At 37.9% G+C, this 18,168-nt stretch overlaps 1 protein-coding gene and 2 long non-coding RNA genes across 6 annotated transcripts; 2 read left to right on the top strand and 1 right to left on the bottom strand.

The window, feature by feature from the left end:
• Positions 1 to 48: 48 nt before the first annotated feature.
• On the bottom strand, positions 49 to 7,910 carry haspin (histone H3 associated protein kinase). Of its 3 annotated transcripts, XM_057331675.1 has the most exons (18): positions 7,699 to 7,910; positions 6,779 to 7,010; positions 6,604 to 6,699; positions 5,909 to 6,076; positions 5,723 to 5,825; positions 5,082 to 5,632; positions 4,094 to 4,874; positions 3,668 to 3,842; positions 3,387 to 3,541; positions 2,967 to 3,152; positions 2,754 to 2,839; positions 2,604 to 2,666; positions 2,396 to 2,487; positions 2,147 to 2,226; positions 1,278 to 1,366; positions 529 to 671; positions 350 to 452; positions 49 to 263 (listed from the first exon to the last, which is right to left on the bottom strand). In XM_057331675.1, the coding sequence occupies exons 2-18, from the start codon at positions 6,943 to 6,945 to the stop codon at positions 59 to 61; spliced, it is 3,243 nt and encodes a 1,080-aa protein (XP_057187658.1). In that variant the 5' UTR covers positions 6,946 to 7,010; positions 7,699 to 7,910; the 3' UTR covers positions 49 to 58. The 3 variants fall into 3 exon arrangements, with proteins under 3 accessions (XP_057187658.1, XP_057187655.1, XP_057187657.1); XM_057331672.1 differs by having other exon boundaries at positions 5,082 to 5,825; positions 7,699 to 7,814; XM_057331674.1 differs by lacking the exon at positions 7,699 to 7,910 and having other exon boundaries at positions 5,082 to 5,825; positions 6,779 to 7,665.
• A 41-nt stretch (positions 7,911 to 7,951) lies between these two features.
• On the top strand, positions 7,952 to 12,441 carry LOC130552968 (uncharacterized). Its single transcript, XR_008962806.1, has 7 exons — positions 7,952 to 8,081; positions 9,885 to 9,932; positions 10,107 to 10,154; positions 10,239 to 10,287; positions 10,426 to 10,485; positions 10,956 to 11,166; positions 12,158 to 12,441. It is a non-coding gene; the product is annotated as an uncharacterized LOC130552968 (long non-coding RNA).
• A 627-nt stretch (positions 12,442 to 13,068) lies between these two features.
• Positions 13,069 to 16,570, top strand: LOC130553412 (uncharacterized). Of its 2 annotated transcripts, XR_008962857.1 has the most exons (5): positions 13,069 to 14,066; positions 14,800 to 15,042; positions 15,518 to 15,578; positions 15,874 to 15,913; positions 16,235 to 16,570. It is a non-coding gene; the product is annotated as an uncharacterized LOC130553412 (long non-coding RNA). The 2 variants fall into 2 exon arrangements; XR_008962856.1 differs by having other exon boundaries at positions 14,800 to 15,578.
• Positions 16,571 to 18,168: the final 1,598 nt, after the last annotated feature.

The following is an 18,168-nucleotide window of genomic DNA, read 5'->3' as shown; positions in this document are numbered from 1 at the left end:
CTACACTGACAATCTTTAGCACATGCTGTGTTCTTTAAAACATGACCATCTACACATTTCACTGAAAGAATTTGCACTGCATAAGAGCTTCTGTGGCTGACGCGTATTTCAATATCTCTGAATGGAAGGACTTGAGGGTGCTCTTCAGTGTCTTCTGTTGGCTGGACTGAGCTTTGGCCTTGTAGCTCATGGTTAACAGTTTGTCAGCCAGATAGTGCAGCCACAACACGTTGGAATGAGGATTATATGTTGACCAGCAATTACTGAGACAAAGAGAATAAGAACAATGAGAACCATATTTAAGAATTTCAAACAAAAAGATGTTAATCCCTAGTTCAGAGGCACATACTTGTTTTCCTTTTTCATCAGGCGGTAGATTTCAAACTGGTAATCTCCCTGACCCATAAACAGATCCTTGTCGGCTGAGATATCACAAGACACTGTCAGACCATCTAAAAGAAAGAGTGTTTACGCACTTCAGCTTTAAAAATGATATGCCGTATTAATGGAAAGTAGCCTTAGACTGACCGATCTCTAGACGTGACAGCGAGTAGTCAATTATATTGACGTGAACTCCTCGTGTCTCTGTGGAATGCACTGTACCGTTCAGGATGAACTCGCTGTGTTTCTGCTTTGTGTTCTTCACCAGAATGTTCCCCCAATGAAGATCTCTGAGAAATCAACACACGACGATCATGGAAAATTTAGCATTTAAAAAAGCATTTGATATAATTTTATAAATATTATAATATACATAAGGCTAGTCAATTTTCTATATGTCTAAATAAACAGAGGGGAAAAAGTGTATTATATGTCTCCTTGAAAATTAACAAATTCTATACATAGGTAAAAATGGACATAGAGTATGTTTAGGCTTTAAAGGGATTAAAAGGGGTTAACTCGAAAATGAAAATACGCACATCATTTACTCGCCCTCAAGACCTGTATAAATTTCTTTCTTTGGTTGAACACAAAGACAGATATTTGGAAGAAAAAAATATTGTATTGATTTTTTATTCTGTTGAACACAAAATGAGAAATTTTGAAGAATTTAAGGAAACAAACCGTTCTGGGGCACCGTTGACTACCATTTTAATTTTTCCTACTATGGTAGTCACTGGTGCCTTAGAAATCTCAGTTGCTAACATTTTTCTAAATATCTTTCTTTGTGTTTAGTAGAACAAGGAAATTTATACAGGTTTGGAACAACTTGAAGTTGAGTAAATTCATGACAGAATTTTCATTTTTGGGGTGAACTATCCCTTTAAACGCGTTACCTGTGTTCAAAGCACAGTGCTTGCTCAGCTACGGCCAGAGCTGCAGTCACTTGATGTAAAACACTCTTGGCCTGGGCCATGGAGGACAGCTGAAATGGAATCACACATACAGTTTTAGTTGCGATCAGAATTAGGGATGCACGATAAATTATCGGCCATATCGGTATCGAACGATAAATGGTCATTTTGAGTGTTATCGGTATCGGCCGATAATAAAATTTAGGCCGATAAATTATGAATCATTTTCTCTGGTTAAACCACTTCAGCTGCACGCTGCTCACAGTTAAAACCCAGTACAATACTGTCGTTCTGTCATGATCATTCACTTACTTATTAGCAAAACATTGTTAATGTAGGTACAGTATGTAGATATTCATGAATGTGTAAATTATAGGAACAAAAGCATTTTTTTAAGCCGATTGCTGTCTGAATGCTTTCTGTCTTGACACGTTAGACATGTGGCTATTAAAAGCACTTTTCTGGGTTGCTCTTGAAGAACATCTATAATTTGTTTATTAAATAAACATACCAGAAAAGTTTAAAAGTTAAAGAATCTTTAATTAGTGTCAAGTAGGCTTGGTACATGACTTTCTGGGAAAAAAAGAGAACTAATGGTTACTTTGTTTTCTGCAGTCAATGTTTTCAAATAAAAGCAGCCGTCCACTTTTTGCCTTTTGTTTCAGTCTCAATGCAATAATATTTAGATACTGTATATCGGCCAATATATCGATTATTGGCTTCCGGTGTTAAATAATTATCGGTTATCGTTATCGGCCAAAATGTACATATCGGTGCATCCCTAATCAGAATAGTAAATCACAATCCTTACAGTAAAAGAAGTGGGCAAACCGGTCTCCAAAAAGACCTACCTTTCCTTTCATGTTCTCCAGATCACTCCCTCCAAACTCAAACTCCAGGATTAAAAACAACTGCTCATCATCAAAGAAATCTGCCAGAATACACACATTCATGGACATGAAATCATAATTATACAACAAACAAATTTTCTTTAACACATGCTATTGCATTAATCCATCATTTTTAGATTTTCCTCTGACCTGGTCATCTAGACCTTCTAAGTATTGACTGACATAAGCATCGGAAGGTATTTATCTTACCAGGTCTGTCATTCTCAGATCCCTTCTGGCAGTCAAACTTATCCCAGGCTTTAAGCAAAGCTTTCGGGTACCGCCCGCGGACGCAATGAAGACTAAAAAATATATTTTTAAATAACATATCTTAGAAAACATTTCCATACACACACACACACATACTTTACACCACCTGATTTTACTTCAAACAAAATTTGCTGGAAAAGAAGCATACTTGTTGAGTCCGATGAAACCGTCTGTCCTATTGATTTCTTTTACGTTAAGGCTGCTCAGCTCTCTGGAAGAACATTGAAGATCAGTGTGTCTTCTAAACATTATCCGGTTTTACACTCTTTATTGCATTTGCGCTATGCCAGGGTCTTACTTGGAAATTATGATTTCATGGAGAATTTCACCAAATGTTTTCTGTTGTTCACCATTGACCTTCACGCTTCCCCCCACAGGGATGATCTATAGCGATTGTTTTTTTTTACAAAATGGTAAATTAGTGAACAAACACTGATACAAGATTTGTGTTGTGTCCAATATTATAGATACACATTGTGCAATTGTATATGATTCCATTTTGTGTACATACTTTGAGAGCAACCGTCTGGTTTGAGTCAATTTTGGTTGAGAAGACTTCACCGAATGTTCCTTCGCCAATCTTGGTGCAAACCTTCATTCGAGATGGAGGGATGCAGTCGCTGAAGGAAAGTGGGCCGTTCTGTTGACACTCCTGATATACTTTCTCTGCATCGCTGATGTCATCATCACATTGAGACTGAACCGCAGAAAATGAAGACGGAGTGAACATGGGAGAAGAGACAATTCCATTAAAATCCAATAGAGCAATATCAAATGACAGAAAGATACAAATGAAAAAAAGGGACAGAAAATCTTATTATGTACCAAGCATAAATCAATATCTGGGACAAATACAAAGCTATAAGCACTGTAAATTGTGTGTTTCTTGCAGGAAGTACACCTTCAAAACTAGTGTAAAGAAATGCCTTACCATGGAACTATTTATGGTGGACCGGACCAGGAGTGAAGGCGTAAATCTGGATAAAGGTGTGCAGACAGGGGAAGAAAACGGGTCAAGACTAGTGTCAGCTGTAAACCGAGAGCCTGGAGTCCTCAGATGAGCCAAACGTTGAGGGGTAGGAAATGCTGTGATAAACGTGAAGGAATACGAACACGCATGATTCAGGTGACTTTAATGCAAAAGTGCATTTTTTAAGTCCTTTAGTGTAAGAATCAAGTTAACTGTGTGTTTGTGTTCATGTTGTAACACACCAGTTTTCTTCTTATGCAGTGATAGTGATGCCTTTAATCGGCCCCAGTTGGTCGTGGTGAGTGTGTCAGGCGTGAGGTTGGCTAGGATGGAGGAGAGATTCATCTGGTCCATTCTGAGAGGCGTCACAGCCAGACCAATCCCACCATTGCCCTCCAGCCAGCCACATGCCGATTCCTGTATGTGTGCACAGAAACAAATGGAAAACCAGCTAAATCACTTTTCTGAACAACAATAACGCTTTGATTTTTCAGAACATATGACAGAAAAACAAAAACACACATTTACAGTGTTACATTACACAACTCCTTTATAAAAATCTTAACGTAAAAGTTAAAGAATATAGTATACAAGTGCCATTTTTTATTTGAAAGTAATTACAAATCTTGTAAAATGTTTAAAGCATTCCAGCCTGTATGACAACTCACCCCTGCGAAAGTTTCCGCCCCAGTAGACAACATGCTGCCCCATGAGCTCGAGTCTCCAGACGTTGCTTTAGTTCTTCCTTCTTTTTTCCTCCACTTCTCGTTGCGTTCTCCGGTAGCCCTTCTTGACCAGCGGCTGACGTTGAGTCCACTCATGCAGACTTTACGGCCGGTGCTCGTGGCCGCACCTGTGCGCTCTTTGGGCACAGCTGGTGGCCGTGTCTCACTCAGAGCCACAGGTGGCTGGAATGATGCAGACAGACGGCGAACAACTGTTTCGGTATCACCACAATTTACTGGACCTTTTAATGAAATATTGCAGTTCTCAGGCCCTTTCAAAATAGGAGAGGATGCATTATCCTTTTGGCAGGTGTGTGGAGAGTCAAAGCAAGGTGCTGCCTCCTGGTGGACAGAAATATACGCTCCTAAATCGAGACGTGGGATTCCAACAGTGAGGCAAGACAGTAAACACTCAGCCTTAAGACGGTCAACAAGGGGCTGGTTCGAGCATGTTAGTGAACTAGTTTGAGCTTCCGCATGTGAAGGGGAATTGAGAGATTTAGAGAGTGAGATATAAAGGGGTAGAAGAGATGGTTTGGGGGGTGAAGAACACCTGGATGATACAGCAGAATTGGTTTGTGTGCTCTGACTTGTTGCGAGCACGGAGAAATCCGAACTGTTTAAGGAAATCCTTTCGCCCTGTTTCCTATGACAGCTCTGGGATGAGAGTTTGTCTGAAATGTTTATTCTGTCAAGCACTATGACTGCATCCTCTGTCTGACACCTATACATTGAAACAGACAAGACGATGAATTTTTTTCAGAATGTCAGCTGATAAACATTATTTATAAATATAAATAATCTGCAATTTTACGTTTCAAACATATTTGGTGATGATACAGCGGCAAAAGTTCCAGACTGCAGTTTAAAGTGTGCCTAACTTTCTAATTTACCAGAAAGTTCTCTTAGCAAATAAGCAGGCATGACTCACCTCTCCTTGAGCTCCTTTGCTACAGACTCAAGGTGTGGCGCATATCCAGAGCCCGTGCTTGCCTGCGCAGATGAGCCACCCACACCTCCCTCTTTTCGCTGATCCTCAACTCCATCCCTAGCAGTCACCACAACAACAGATTCCTCTCCTCCCTCCTCTGTCACTCTCTCTCTTGTAGGTTTTGGGTGCTGTTGTCTTTTCCCACATGATGAGACCATACCAGGTGCGCTGATGTTTTTCGTGGGTTGCTGAAGATCATCAAAACTGAGGGAGGAGATCTCACTGATGGAGGGCTCCGGTAAGTGCAGCAGCTGTCTGCAGACCATGGACGGGGTGCTGGACAATAGAGGACGTTTAGCGATAAGATGCTGGTCATCGCTGTCGTTGAAAGAGACCTCACCCAGGGCTGTGCGTTTATAGGCGCTTTTGCGGTTCTTGTGAACGTCAGAGTTCTCAGTGCAGGACGGTTTCTTGCTCACAAGTCGCTTGTTTCGTGAAAACGATGGGAGAAAATCGTCAGAGGAATTTAGCGTGCGTTGAAGAGCGACAGACTGGGAGAAAAGAGATGATGGGGAGAAATGTGAACAAACAGTTTTATGGCAAACAGTCACCATTGTAACATGTAGAATATTGTCACTTACAACACGCTTGCGGGTGTGTTTCTGATCTTGGACAGGTGCTAGTGGTCTTTTGCGATGTGTGACAAACTGGCTCGTAAGAGGCGGGTCCAGCGCTCTCCCTACGCTATGATACAACAAACATTCTATTTTATTCTTACTGACAGACTCAAGAAAGATATTTTGAGTTCTTGACATCACTAGACTTACTCAGCACATTCTTGAGCAGATGTTTTTGGATGGATTTTCTTTATTATAAGAGAGTCGTCCTCATTTTCACTGCTGCTGAAAACTGACTGTATATTCTGTTTTAGCTTTTTTGTCATTTTAGTCTTCCTTGCTGAAGTCTTCACTGATGCTTTAGCATTCGTTTTCTTTCTGCATAAAGAAATGTGTAAGGACGAGAAAAGATTGTAGGAAAGACATGGTTGAACATTTGCTGCTGTTTTACTGCCTTAAAGGGACAATTCACCCAAAAATTCTATCATTTACTCACCATCTTGATAGTCATACAAGTTTGAAATTTTTTTCTTCCGCAGAACACAAAAGAAGATATTTTGAAGAAAGCTGGTAATCGAACAGCACTGGTCCCCATTCACTTCTATTGTTTGGACACAAAAAGTGAATGAGAGCCAGTTACTAACATTCTTCAAAACATTTTTTGTGTTCTGCAGAAGAAAGCAAGTCATAAAGGTTTGAAATGACAAGAGGGTGAGTAAATGATGCAGAATTTTCATTTTTGGGTGAACTATCACTTTACATAAGGCAGAAGATGCATGTACCACAAACATGTATAGGCTACACTGTTTAATGCAACACGGAAACAATGCATTTACAATGAAAAATCATTATTATAATTAAACTTCTGTATATTCCTGAATATTTGAATTTAAAACTTCCCTGACCTAAATGATGAAGGCGGTTCATTGTTTTCCTCATCACTTTCTTTCAGGGCGGTCATGGCCTTGCTTTTAGCTGGACGTGGGGCTACAATTCTCATTCTGCACGAAAAAGAGAAAGGGAGGAGATATTAGCATCAATAACATTGTAACATGAAGTTGGCAAGGTTGTGTGATGTACCGTTTCTTGGGTTGTGTGGTCTCTGGAATGGACTGATCTGATGAAGGTGTGCTTGAAAAAGAGAAAGCCGCTTTTCTTAGATCAGGTGAGAGCCAAGGGTCAACTTTACACATACGTTTACTGTATGTCCTCATATATATTGGCTCATTTTTTCCTCTGGTGTCCATCTTGGGTCTGTACTACCCAGCAAATGGAAATAAAGAAAATAAAAACAATGTCCAGTCCACAGCCACTGAAAAAAAAGTTAATATCATCTGTAAATAATATTGTCAATGACGCATCAATCCTTACATTTATTCATTTGGCAGACGCTTTTATCTAAAGCGACTTAAAAGCAGGAGAGCATATAACATTTTGTCAACACGCTAAACAGTACCGTTAGTTTACAAGGCCATGCTACTAGAAGGATTAAAGCTGGTTTAAGCAAGGGAGAGAATGAACAACATGTAAGATTTTTTTTATTAGACACAAAACAGACAGTTATTGGTTAGTCAAATACATGCATATGTTTTGATTGTTGTTTTTTGTTATTACAACAGTCCTGACCTCTTCTTTAATTTATACACACTTTTGATTTTACTAAACCTAAAAATGACAGATTTTGACTGAGTACAAAAATGTTTTAGACACACTCACATTATTGTATTTTGTTTGTATAAGGTTGACTGAACAAACATATAAAACTCATTCACCCATGTTTTTCTGGATTTATTATATTACTTTTCAATAACGGGTTAAAACAGCATTAGGCAATGCATGTAATATCATGAATCTTAAATGCCTTGCAATTACCTAGTCGATAAACCACTGGTATTAATATAAATCAAATCACCCATGCAAATACAACGAAATTCAAGTTTTACAGACACCCGTTAAATGCACTTCTACGAAATTTACTAAACACATGAGAATGAAATTACCTTGAGATGGTGTAATCGACATGCAGATCCGCTACTTGACCTTAAAACTGATCAACAGATAAAAATACTACAAAAGCAAAGTATTTTATAGTATGAACCAACACTATAAACAAGTTAAAATGAAACAATGAACAGCACTAAGCGCCATGACGATAAACCGCTCCACGTTCAAACTGAGAAGAGTCGCTGATTGGCCGTTGATGGAAGACGTCCCTAAAGGTTGTTTGCAATCACGTGGTTTTTATGACGAGGGAGGCGCGGCTGGAGGAGAGGCTACTTGCTGCAAGTGGTGCACGCTGCAGAGCAAATGGGTTTTTATTTTTTGAAGTGGAGCTCCTAAGTCTACATTTAAAAGGAATAAACGAGATGAGACAAGCTAATAGGTGATCATTTTATTTATTTTTTATCACACCTGTAAGGGCAAAGCAAAAACCATATCAGCGTTTTTTTACATTAATGAATTATATATGTCATATATTATATGATTCACAAATAGCGTTAATATGGTTAATATTTGTTAATAAAAGCGTTAATACTTGTAAAAATCACTTGCTGCCCTCCAGCCGGAACGATTTTGCGGACTGAATTTAAAAGGAATGCCTGCTGGAAAATCCAGCTACCAGCTCAAGCTGGTAACTGGTTCAAGCTGGTTATGAGCTGGTCAAAGCTGGTTGTAGCTGGTTGACCAGCTTGGCCGAGCTGGTGGGGACCTGGCCGAGCTGGTGGGGACCTAGCTGGGCTGGGGAATCATATGAAGTTGTTTTGATAGTTGGAAACAAGCTACATTTTTTAAGATCCACAATCTAAAAATCTTTAATACTTCTTGAATCACAGGCATGAAAACTTTGGGGGGGGGTGCTTTTTCCCATTTTTGAACTGTCAAATTGGCATATAATTTTGCTTAAGGATTGCTGAAGTATATTAATTATGCTGTGTTTTATTTATTCATATGTTACCATTATTTTTTGATCGTATGTAAAGCTGCTTTGCAACAATGAAAATTGTGAAAAGTGCTATATGAATAAAATAAAATTAACTGTTTTTAATAAACAAGTGTTAAAGCAACTTTGATAACTTTGATCAAATTGTTTTAAATGCTTTATTAAAATTGCTTTATTCTATCATGATAAGCAAGCACCTGTACTGTACAGTATCCCATACTTACATTGGAATGTCTTCACAGTTACTATGAAAAATAAGCCAAATCACTAATTGACCAGTGTGAATTTTCTAAATTCCTCAAAACAATGAACAATTTTCTAAGTCTGACTATCAATATTATAAGTAACTCGAGACAAGACATTGTTATACTCCACGTAGACTGTAAATCATTAAAAAAACGATGTGAAATGTAAACGTTATTGTGCTTTTTATTCAAAGAAGCTCCCTTTTGTTAATGTCTTGTCCTCTCCAATATGGCAGCATTGTTGAACCCATAACAGCAACAGGCCAAAGCCTTCAATGCGGTGTCTATTTATGTCTGTGACTGCATGTACACTTTGCTAACAGACTTCTGAAATGACCCTTTGTCAAGAGAGAAATCATAAAAAATGTTATCCTTTTCCCAAAGTGCCCGGCGACGGCACAAAAACACAGTTTTAAATTTGACCAAAATGTGCTTGGAAAAGTCCTTGAATTTGGTGTTGATGAAAGTGTGGGAACCCTGGTTTGTGAAACATGAAAATGCGCAGCTGCTAAATCAGGCTAACTTGATGTTGCTATGTTGCTAAAATGTTCTGTCAGTTTAAAAACATTTGCTTCATGTATACATCTTACAGTTTAAATATTGAAGTAATCAAGTCATTTTAAAGGTTATGAATCAAGAAATACCTGAGTAAAAAACCGTTTTAGACTGAAAAGAAACATATAAAAAGTGCTTACAATCATCTTTTTTTTCAGAAACTAGCAAAGAAATTGAACAATTTCTGGCAACTGGCAAAAGAATTTAAAGAGGCTAAAGAAAATGCTGTATGTAACATTAAAACGGATTGGCTCCATTAAAAAATGAAGAGTTCAGATGCAAAATCAAAGTCCATCAGACGACTTTTTGTTTTTATCAGGCTCCTACGTTTATTATTATTATACACTTACTATATAACTATATATATATTATACACTCAGGTTACTGAATTTACCAGCGTCTGACAGTTATAAAAATAAATATAATGTTTGACTTGATTTTCCAGGAAACAAGCCATCTTCAGCCTCCATGCAGGCCCTTCCAGTGACAACTGGTAAGATTTTGTGCATAATAATAATAATAATTACAAGAAGAAGAATAAATAAATATAAACCATTCATGGTAATAATATATTATTAATTTTTAAAGCACCACACTCATGTTATGTATTGTATACCGGTGTCATTGTACACACAAATATAATAATGTTTGTGACTTGATTTTCCAGGAAGCAACACATCTCCAGCCTCCATTCCAGACCTTCCAGTGACATCTGGTACGATTTTATGCATTAAATAATAGAATTGCAGAATTGTTTTGCAAGTATGGAATATCAGCGCATTTGTTTGATTCTATGCAGAGAGCAGCCCCCCCTTCAGAAAAAATAAAAAACCCTCAAACAGCAGTTGGTAAGATCCTAATGATATGATCTTTGCAGAACATTTTTATTTAATCAGTCACAATTAATATTATTAGTATTATCCATATGTTTAATCTGGCCCCTCTCTTAAAACTCCAACTCCCTAACTTTACACCCTTTCCCACAGAGAACAGTTCTGCTGTTGTTACCTATCAAATCGCTGAACAAATTTTTTGAAATCCAAGAGGTACGTGTTTATTGAATTCAATAGTATTTCTGTTGGGCATTTTTGGAAATAATGTACAAAAACACCAGAACATTATTTTGGCTAACAATACTAATTAATTGTAAAACATTACACCATATAAAAGTGTGGTCTACTTCTATGCACTTCTGTACATAACAGCAACAAAAATATTACACTGACTGAAATTTTAAAAACTGTTGACTAGCTCTTTAACCCTACTCCAAGGGGACCCATTGCCCTGCAAATGTTATTTCCAACATGTGGCCTGCAATTCTTTTCAAGTAATCCTGAAGCACATGAGCTGGTTCATGTGTGTTTGATTAATGTTGTAAGAAAACTCTGCAGGACAGTGTGTCCCTAGGATCAGGACGGAAGATATTACTTTCTTTGAGTTATTGCTTATACATCAAGAATAAAAGACTACAATTCTTTTACATTTCTTGACTACTGTTGAATGTTCTTCCATACAGGTTGATATTGGTGAAGGTGTTGCAATACACATTGAAAAATGGAAGAAGATTCAGGCTAATTTAAAGGACAGCTTGTTTGTAAAAGAACTGGCAGTGTGCATTTGGGGAACAAGCACACTGGCCAACCGTAGCCTGGAAGGAAAAAGTTGCCCCACCACAAAAACAGATCCTAGGCCCCCTCTGACACCTCACAAATATAGAGCAATTAAAGGTAAGTGAAATGTGAACTGCACTGAAAATAAATGATACTTTGGACAAACTTTACTCTAAATTACTCCAATTACTCTAATTTGTTACAGCCATGCTACAGTTTTTCTCAAATTATATTAAGGATTTGGTTTAGACCTTTACTTTAATATGAGCCAAAATTTTGACATTGACACAAAGCAAAATAAAATAAAATAAATTACTTTATTGGGTCAACACAATTTATTTGGCTTAAGTTAAATTAAACTGTAACTTCATGTCTCTTATTGTCAAGAGAAACTTATAATAAGTTTCCCTTCTAAACAAATGCATAACTCTTCATAACAATGGTAACCTCTTAAATCCACAATTAACAAAAAACTCATTAAAATACCAACTGAACTTAATAGTAAACATTAATAATCTCCTCCTGTTCTCATCTTGATTTATATGCATAAAATAGCACTTATTTTGACATTACTCTCATTTACCACTCCATTGCAGAGCATGCTGGGAACTGAAAATCTTCCATCTCATAAGTAATTTCAGGAAAACGAATAAAATAATCCACTAAAGCCATAAAAGTGTCAGTGTCATTATAGGATCAGTATTGACCAAATACAGTAACCATTTACCTTGATAGTGGTTTACCCTCAATTACCCATGCACTCCATTTCGCATCATCCTCCACTCTCCTCACCTATCTCCAGTCTTCAATCACCAACAGCTGCACGTCTTCATCAACCTCTTCTTACTCTCTACAGTACATTGCTCCCTCTGTTGTCTGGTTATGTTGTAGTGTATATACTCTTGTTTTTGTAATTGTTAATAAAAACTCTGTTTTGGATTATTCGTCAATGCCTTCTGTGAAGTTAGTTCTATGACAGCTAATACAGCAAACAAAATAATTGGTTCTTAGTAGATGTTTCTATGCGACAACTTTTATTATTTTATGTAACCTGTTAAATGTTTTTAGCTGTGCAATTGATTGATCTGTTGTATGTCCTTTCTCCTAGGTTGCTTTCAAAAGTGGCTAGAAGGCAAAGATTTGGAGGAAGCAGAGCTGAAAGCCAGAGCGGGAAAACTTGGGCGATATTTAACAGAACAAATTCAAGATATCAACAAAAAATAAATCAAAAAAGTGAATTTGCATATATGTAAGCTGCTGAAAACTGATAAGTATTTGTATTTCAGTTAGGTTATTACTGCCAATTATTAAGTAATTTATCTCATATTAAGGTTACACACACAAAAAAAGTGTTTTTAATGATATATTATAAATAAACTGAATTCTCCTGAATGTCTGTGTTTGTTTTACATTTTTAAAGCAGAACTGGCCTATGACATGTATTGTAACCGGAAGCTGTTGTTATTAAACAATTGTTAATTATTCATCAATATTTAGCTTCTGAAAAAAAATGAATTGAATTTAACATTGAAAAAGCTGGAATGCAGCTACCAGCATAAGCTGGATTTGGGTGGTCTAACCAGCTATAGCTACCAGCTACCATGTTCCAAAACACAGCTTGAGCTGGTCTAGCTGGTCTAACTGGTTGTTCCAGTAGGGAAACTGCATTTGCAAATGCGTTTTCTATTTGTTCGTGTCAAAATTGTGACATAATTCAAACGCAAATGCAAACCGTTTGCATGTGCATTTACGCGAACGTATACAATGTCTGCCAAATTTCAAAAGGAAAAGCAAAGTCTATTTGCAAATGAATTACCTGTGTCTTACGAGTTACGACCCTGCCATATTTAAATCGAAATAGCAATTCCCCATATGCTATTTCATCCTCTGGCGGTCGCATATTAAGCCTGCCAAAACTCAAATGAAATCGCAAATCCTTTGCATTTGCGTTTCCCCTGACTTGTACAGAAACCTGTCAATCAATGGCAGGGGTGGGCTTATTCAACGGGGCGTGTTTGTATCGGGAAGTGACATCATTCACCGTCGACTGGAACTTAAACAGTAGGAAAGTGATACAGCTAAACACATTAGGAGTTAAGTTAACGCTTGCTGTTTTGTAAACTATTACAACTGCACTCACGGCGTTGAAAACAGCGCAGTTTTCAGTTTTTTTGTTTTTGTTTGGAAATAACTCGCGTTGGAACTCTGGGCTCAGAGCGGCATCACTTAGCATGTGAAACTTCGGGATGGATATCATCACCTTCTGCAACATTCCTCTACACGTTTGTTTGTTTGTTTGTGGTATTCGTTTTCACAGTACTCCGAAGTCAAAGCGAGGACATGACATTTATTGACAACACTGTGACCGTGTGATGCATCATGATACTGTTGTAAACCATAACAAAACATGTTCACTTTGTATGAATAAGCAGCATCCTGCATTATCATTGTTGTTCATTATGCATATAACAAGTTAATAAATGACAAATGTACGTAAATTCTACATCTTTTTATTTGTGTATCATAACATAGTGAGACAAAGACAAACGTGCTCCAGTGTTTTAGTGAGTTTGCTGGACGCAGCAGGCACGTGCAGAGGGGGGGCTTGAGCCCAGGCCCATTTTCTTCCTCGAGAGAAAGTGCCACTTTTCTGGGATTTGTTTTATAAATTGATATATGAATGTGCACGCGTATGTGTTTCTGTTTGCGCACGGCTTTCCTTGTCAAACAATTAGAAAATGTCAGTTCAGGTCGGGAAATGTTGAGAGTTCCGATGCCTTTCTCCCATCCGCGTCAGGCGCAGCACAGCTGTGTGTGTAGCACGTTTGGCACATCAGGCAGAGAGCCACAGAAGTGAAGACCTCCCTCCTTTCCAGTAGCATTTTGGTGGAGAAGGTGCTCGTTGCAGAGCCAAGGGGGTGGAGCAAAGCTCCAGCTCCCCCTCGTGGGACCTAGTGGGCGGAGCTTGAGCGACTCCGTGTACAAGCCATCGGAACTTACACAATTTGCATCGCACGGTAAGAAAAACGTCCACTAAAGATAAACTTAACATTGAGACATGCATCATTTTTTTCCATAGATCTATTGCTGTCTCGACATTGCTAATTATTTTTCACTTCCTGACATATTAATCGGGAGTAGGTTAACTTTAGCGTTAAAGCGTCATCCCATCCCCAATGCTACATTTAGCATGTGTAACGTTAGTGTGTGCATTTTGAATTATAGTTTTTATGTATTGATTTATTTTAATGTTTGTTTAACCTGCACAGATGCAACATGATCCTCTGCTGTCTATTGAGAGATGCACAGTGTGCTGCATAAAACACCACTGTGCCTACTGTAAATTGATTTTTAACCATTTACACAAGCTCCAAAATCATGTAGCTAATCACATGCAAAATTCGGTTCAACAAGAAGGTACATGTGTGAATGATTTAATTATACTACCTTCTTCTTATAATACTTAATAAAAACATATTGATAACATTTTCTTGTGTTGTGAAACCTTTGAGAAGTCGGAATCTCAGGGGTTCAAATACTTGTTGTTGTTGTTATAGACTATGCATTACTGTACATTACATTACATTTAGTTTAAATCATTGTAAAATTCATGAATAACTATATAAATACCGTAGACTCTTTTAGCTTAGAGGAAGGCATTTCACCACAAGGCATTTCTTCCTAGGCAATGCACTATAAACACTGTTGTAAACAAGCCAATTGTGCTAATTTATTCTTTTTACATTTTAGATTTGACCATCATCAAGTCTGGTCTAAACTGCAGACCATCACCACATTTTCACTGCTGCTATTGAACTTCAACAGTAATCAGACAGGCTGGTATTATTAAAGATTTTAAAACCTTTAAAAACATCCGGACAGCCTCCATTGCCAGCAGCCACCACCATCCCTATAGCATCAGCAGCACCACCTCCATCAACAGCATCTGCAGCACCACCTCCAAAAAGATTACGTGTCCGGCAACAAATCAGGGTGACTTGCACACACTTTGGAATTCAGATATATCAAAGGAACTTGCTGGTTCATATTAACAGAAGACACTGGCAAAAAGTAACTGAAATTTCAGCAAAACAACACCTGTAATGTAAATACATTAAAACCAGAAATGGCATCTGAATTCACTCTAATAATATGCACATGTTTGGAGTTTATACTAACACAAATGAATGTCTGTGTTCTTATGAAAACCAACTTGTTTTATTCTGTATTTATTTTTAAATGAACTAGCTACAAAATTATTTTTTTACAGGTGTGAGGAGTGATGGAACAATACTTCTGTGATTTCATGAACTGAACTGTGTCATGCATTATTAGGATTATATAGGAAGGGGACGTTCTCTTTAAAACCATAACATTTTTATTGCAATATGATGAATTTTGTCTTTATTTGGATTTGAATGCCCATATTGTTATTTAATCTGTGTATTGTTTTGTTGTATTTCTTTAGAAAATTGGTGAATTCCATTTCTCCAGGCCATTGGAACATGTCTGTACTGACAGATTTTGAGGTACAGCTTTTTAAATTCTTTGCATGTACCTCTTTAATATCTGTAGTGGAGAGTTATGAAAGAATACAGTACATATTTTTTAACAAAACTATGAGCAAACATAAAGGTTTGCCTAAACATTGAACAAAAAGTCATTACCAGACTTGGCAGCTACATTCTGTATTTATTTGTGCATCACTTCAGTTGGTAGGAATTGATTGTGGGGTATTCATGTTGTATAATTGCTGTACAGTTGTCTTGTTGTGTGCCAACCACAAACATTTCTTAATATAGTTTTGGTTTTATATTTCTGTAGGCTCTCTGTTATGCTCTCAAGGCCATTTGGTTTTGCTTTGGTAAGTTTGCATCTATTTATGGTTATTTGTTAAGCATGAAGGACTGAGAACACCATCAAAATAATAAAAAAATGATTCAGATTTTCAGTTGCTATCTTTAATCAGTCTGACATACAATCAAAAAGTGGTAATGCTATCAGTTAATTCAGGCATTTCCTCTGACAAGGTATGATATTGATAACTATATTTTTGGTTAAAACCTCCATAATGTGCATTTCCAGTATGCATGCAGTATATAAAAATAAAATAATGCACGCCTAAAATATTGTAATGTCTGTCACTTTCTTACATTATTATTGGAATTTCTTATATTGCACAAAGGACTCAGCGGTCATGAGAAATATTCATCTGGCCTGTGAGTGGGTGGAGGAGAACCAACGCCACTTTGCTGGGAAGATTGAACTGCCAAAGATTTTAAGAATGAAGGAGGATGATCACAATGTGTGACTTATTTATAAACACATTATATGAAGGTGACATAGACGAAGAAGAAATCCGGGCTCCTTTCTTATTCTCTTTTCAGAGACGAGAGGACATGGAATTTGCAGGAAATACGAGACAAAAGAAATATCCGTGTGTCTTGTTTCTTCAACCCTGACTTGTGAATATTGTGGGATGTTGTAAATATTGTATGTAAATATCATTTTGTTTTTGTAAAATAACATTAATATTCTGTGTGAAAATAAGTGTTGTGTTCTTGAAATATATTTATATATTTTGTATTATATTAGATTTATTAGATTTTATGTACATATGCACAATTTGCTAAGTAAGGTTAATAGAAACAAATAGCTCAAGCTCCGCCCACTAGGTCCAGCTAGGGGGAGCTGGAGCTTTGCTCCACCCCCTTGGCTCTGCAGCGAGTACCTCTTGAATAGTCTAGAAATGGTAGGCAACCCCCTAGGCCTACAGTAATGGTTTAACCCTACCGCTCAGCAGCCAATAGGAACTCATCACGCTTACACGTTCAAACGGCCGGATGGCTCAAAAACACGTGAAATTGACGTCTGACGTCACGCGTCGAGAACGCGTTGTTTGCGCGTAGAATGCGTGTTGTTTACGCTACCGCTCAGCAGTCAATAGGAACTCATCACGCTTACACGTTCAAACTGGTCAAGTGGCCGGATGGCTCAAAAACACGCGAAATTGACGTCTGACGTCACGCGTCGAGAACGCGTTGTTTGCGCGTAGAATACGTGTTGTTTGCGCGTACAATACATGTTGTTTACGCGTAAACTACACGCAAACAACACGTATTCTACGTGCAAACAACGCGTTCTCGACGCGTTGTTGACGTGTTAAAATTCGCGCGTTTTTGACCCCCCTGGCTTTCCATAACGCGCGGTGGTGATCACGTGGTGTATGCGTGTGTGTGTGTGTGTTCATGTTTGTATATCCCGGTGGGGACCTAAACCTGAATACACACCAACACATGGGGACTCGTGTCACCGTGGGGACCAAAATTGAGGTCCCCACGGGCAAAAATGCTTATAAATTGTACAGAATAATATTTTTTACAAATCTAAAAATGCAAAAAGTGTTCTATGATCTTTAGGTTTAGGGATAGGGGATAGAATATACAGTTTGTACAGTATAAAAAACATTACGCCTATGGACTGTCCCCACGGGGATAGTCAACCAAAGTCTGTGTGTGTGTGTGTGTGTGTGTGTGTGGTCAAAAACATTCAAATCTACTGTACATTAAAACCACACTTTGCGCCCTTTCTGCTCCTGATGCAGATCGTAATCTTTTGCAGGTAAATGTTTCATCTTGTCTTGCCTGGATATTTGGTGCAAACTTGCGAACGCCCCAAAGAACACCTGAACGCCTCCCTTTCAAAAATCTTGCTTCCATAGCCCCCCTGACGTTTTCTGAACGCCCACTGGGGGGGGCGGTACCGCCGCCGTTGAGAAACCCTGTTAGTGTGTTTCTATCTGATACTTTCAAAAAGTCTGCAAGTGTTGTCTAGTTTAAAAAAATCTGTTCAGATTTTTTCTGTTCAGAATTCTTGTAGTGTATTCCAGCCATAAGGTTTGACAGAAATTTGAGCTCACCTGGATGTTGTTTAAGTACGTTAAACCTCGTTAAGCGTTTTAGAAAGTCAACAGGTGTCATCCCAACCGCAGATTCGGAAGATTCAGATCAGAAGATCAGAGGAGCTTTATTACCAAGTATGTTTACACACACAAGGAATTTGACTTGGCGACAGGAGCTTAGTGCAGAAGAAAGTGTACACGTGGTGCAAACATAGTGA

The sequence above is a fragment of the Triplophysa rosa genome, linkage group LG4 (genome assembly GCF_024868665.1).
Source record: "Triplophysa rosa linkage group LG4, Trosa_1v2, whole genome shotgun sequence".
NCBI lineage: Eukaryota > Metazoa > Chordata > Actinopteri > Cypriniformes > Nemacheilidae > Triplophysa > Triplophysa rosa.
The sequence above is the reverse complement of the archived record's forward strand: the minus strand, read 5'-3'. Positions and strand labels throughout refer to the sequence as shown.

What these genes read in the sequence shown, in the direction of transcription:
- haspin (XM_057331672.1), bottom strand. Translation starts at nt 6,945, where the DNA reads ATGGACACCAGAGGAAAAAATGAGCCAATATATATGAGGACATACAGT. An exon ending in TCTGCTCAAGAATGTGCTGA is followed by an intron (nt 5,826 to 5,908) that starts GTAAGTCTAGTG and finishes GTTGTATCATAG; the next exon opens with CGTAGGGAGAGCGCTGGACC. An exon ending in ACCAGACGGTTGCTCTCAAA is followed by an intron (nt 2,840 to 2,966) that starts GTATGTACACAA and finishes CAATCGCTATAG; the next exon opens with ATCATCCCTGTGGGGGGAAG.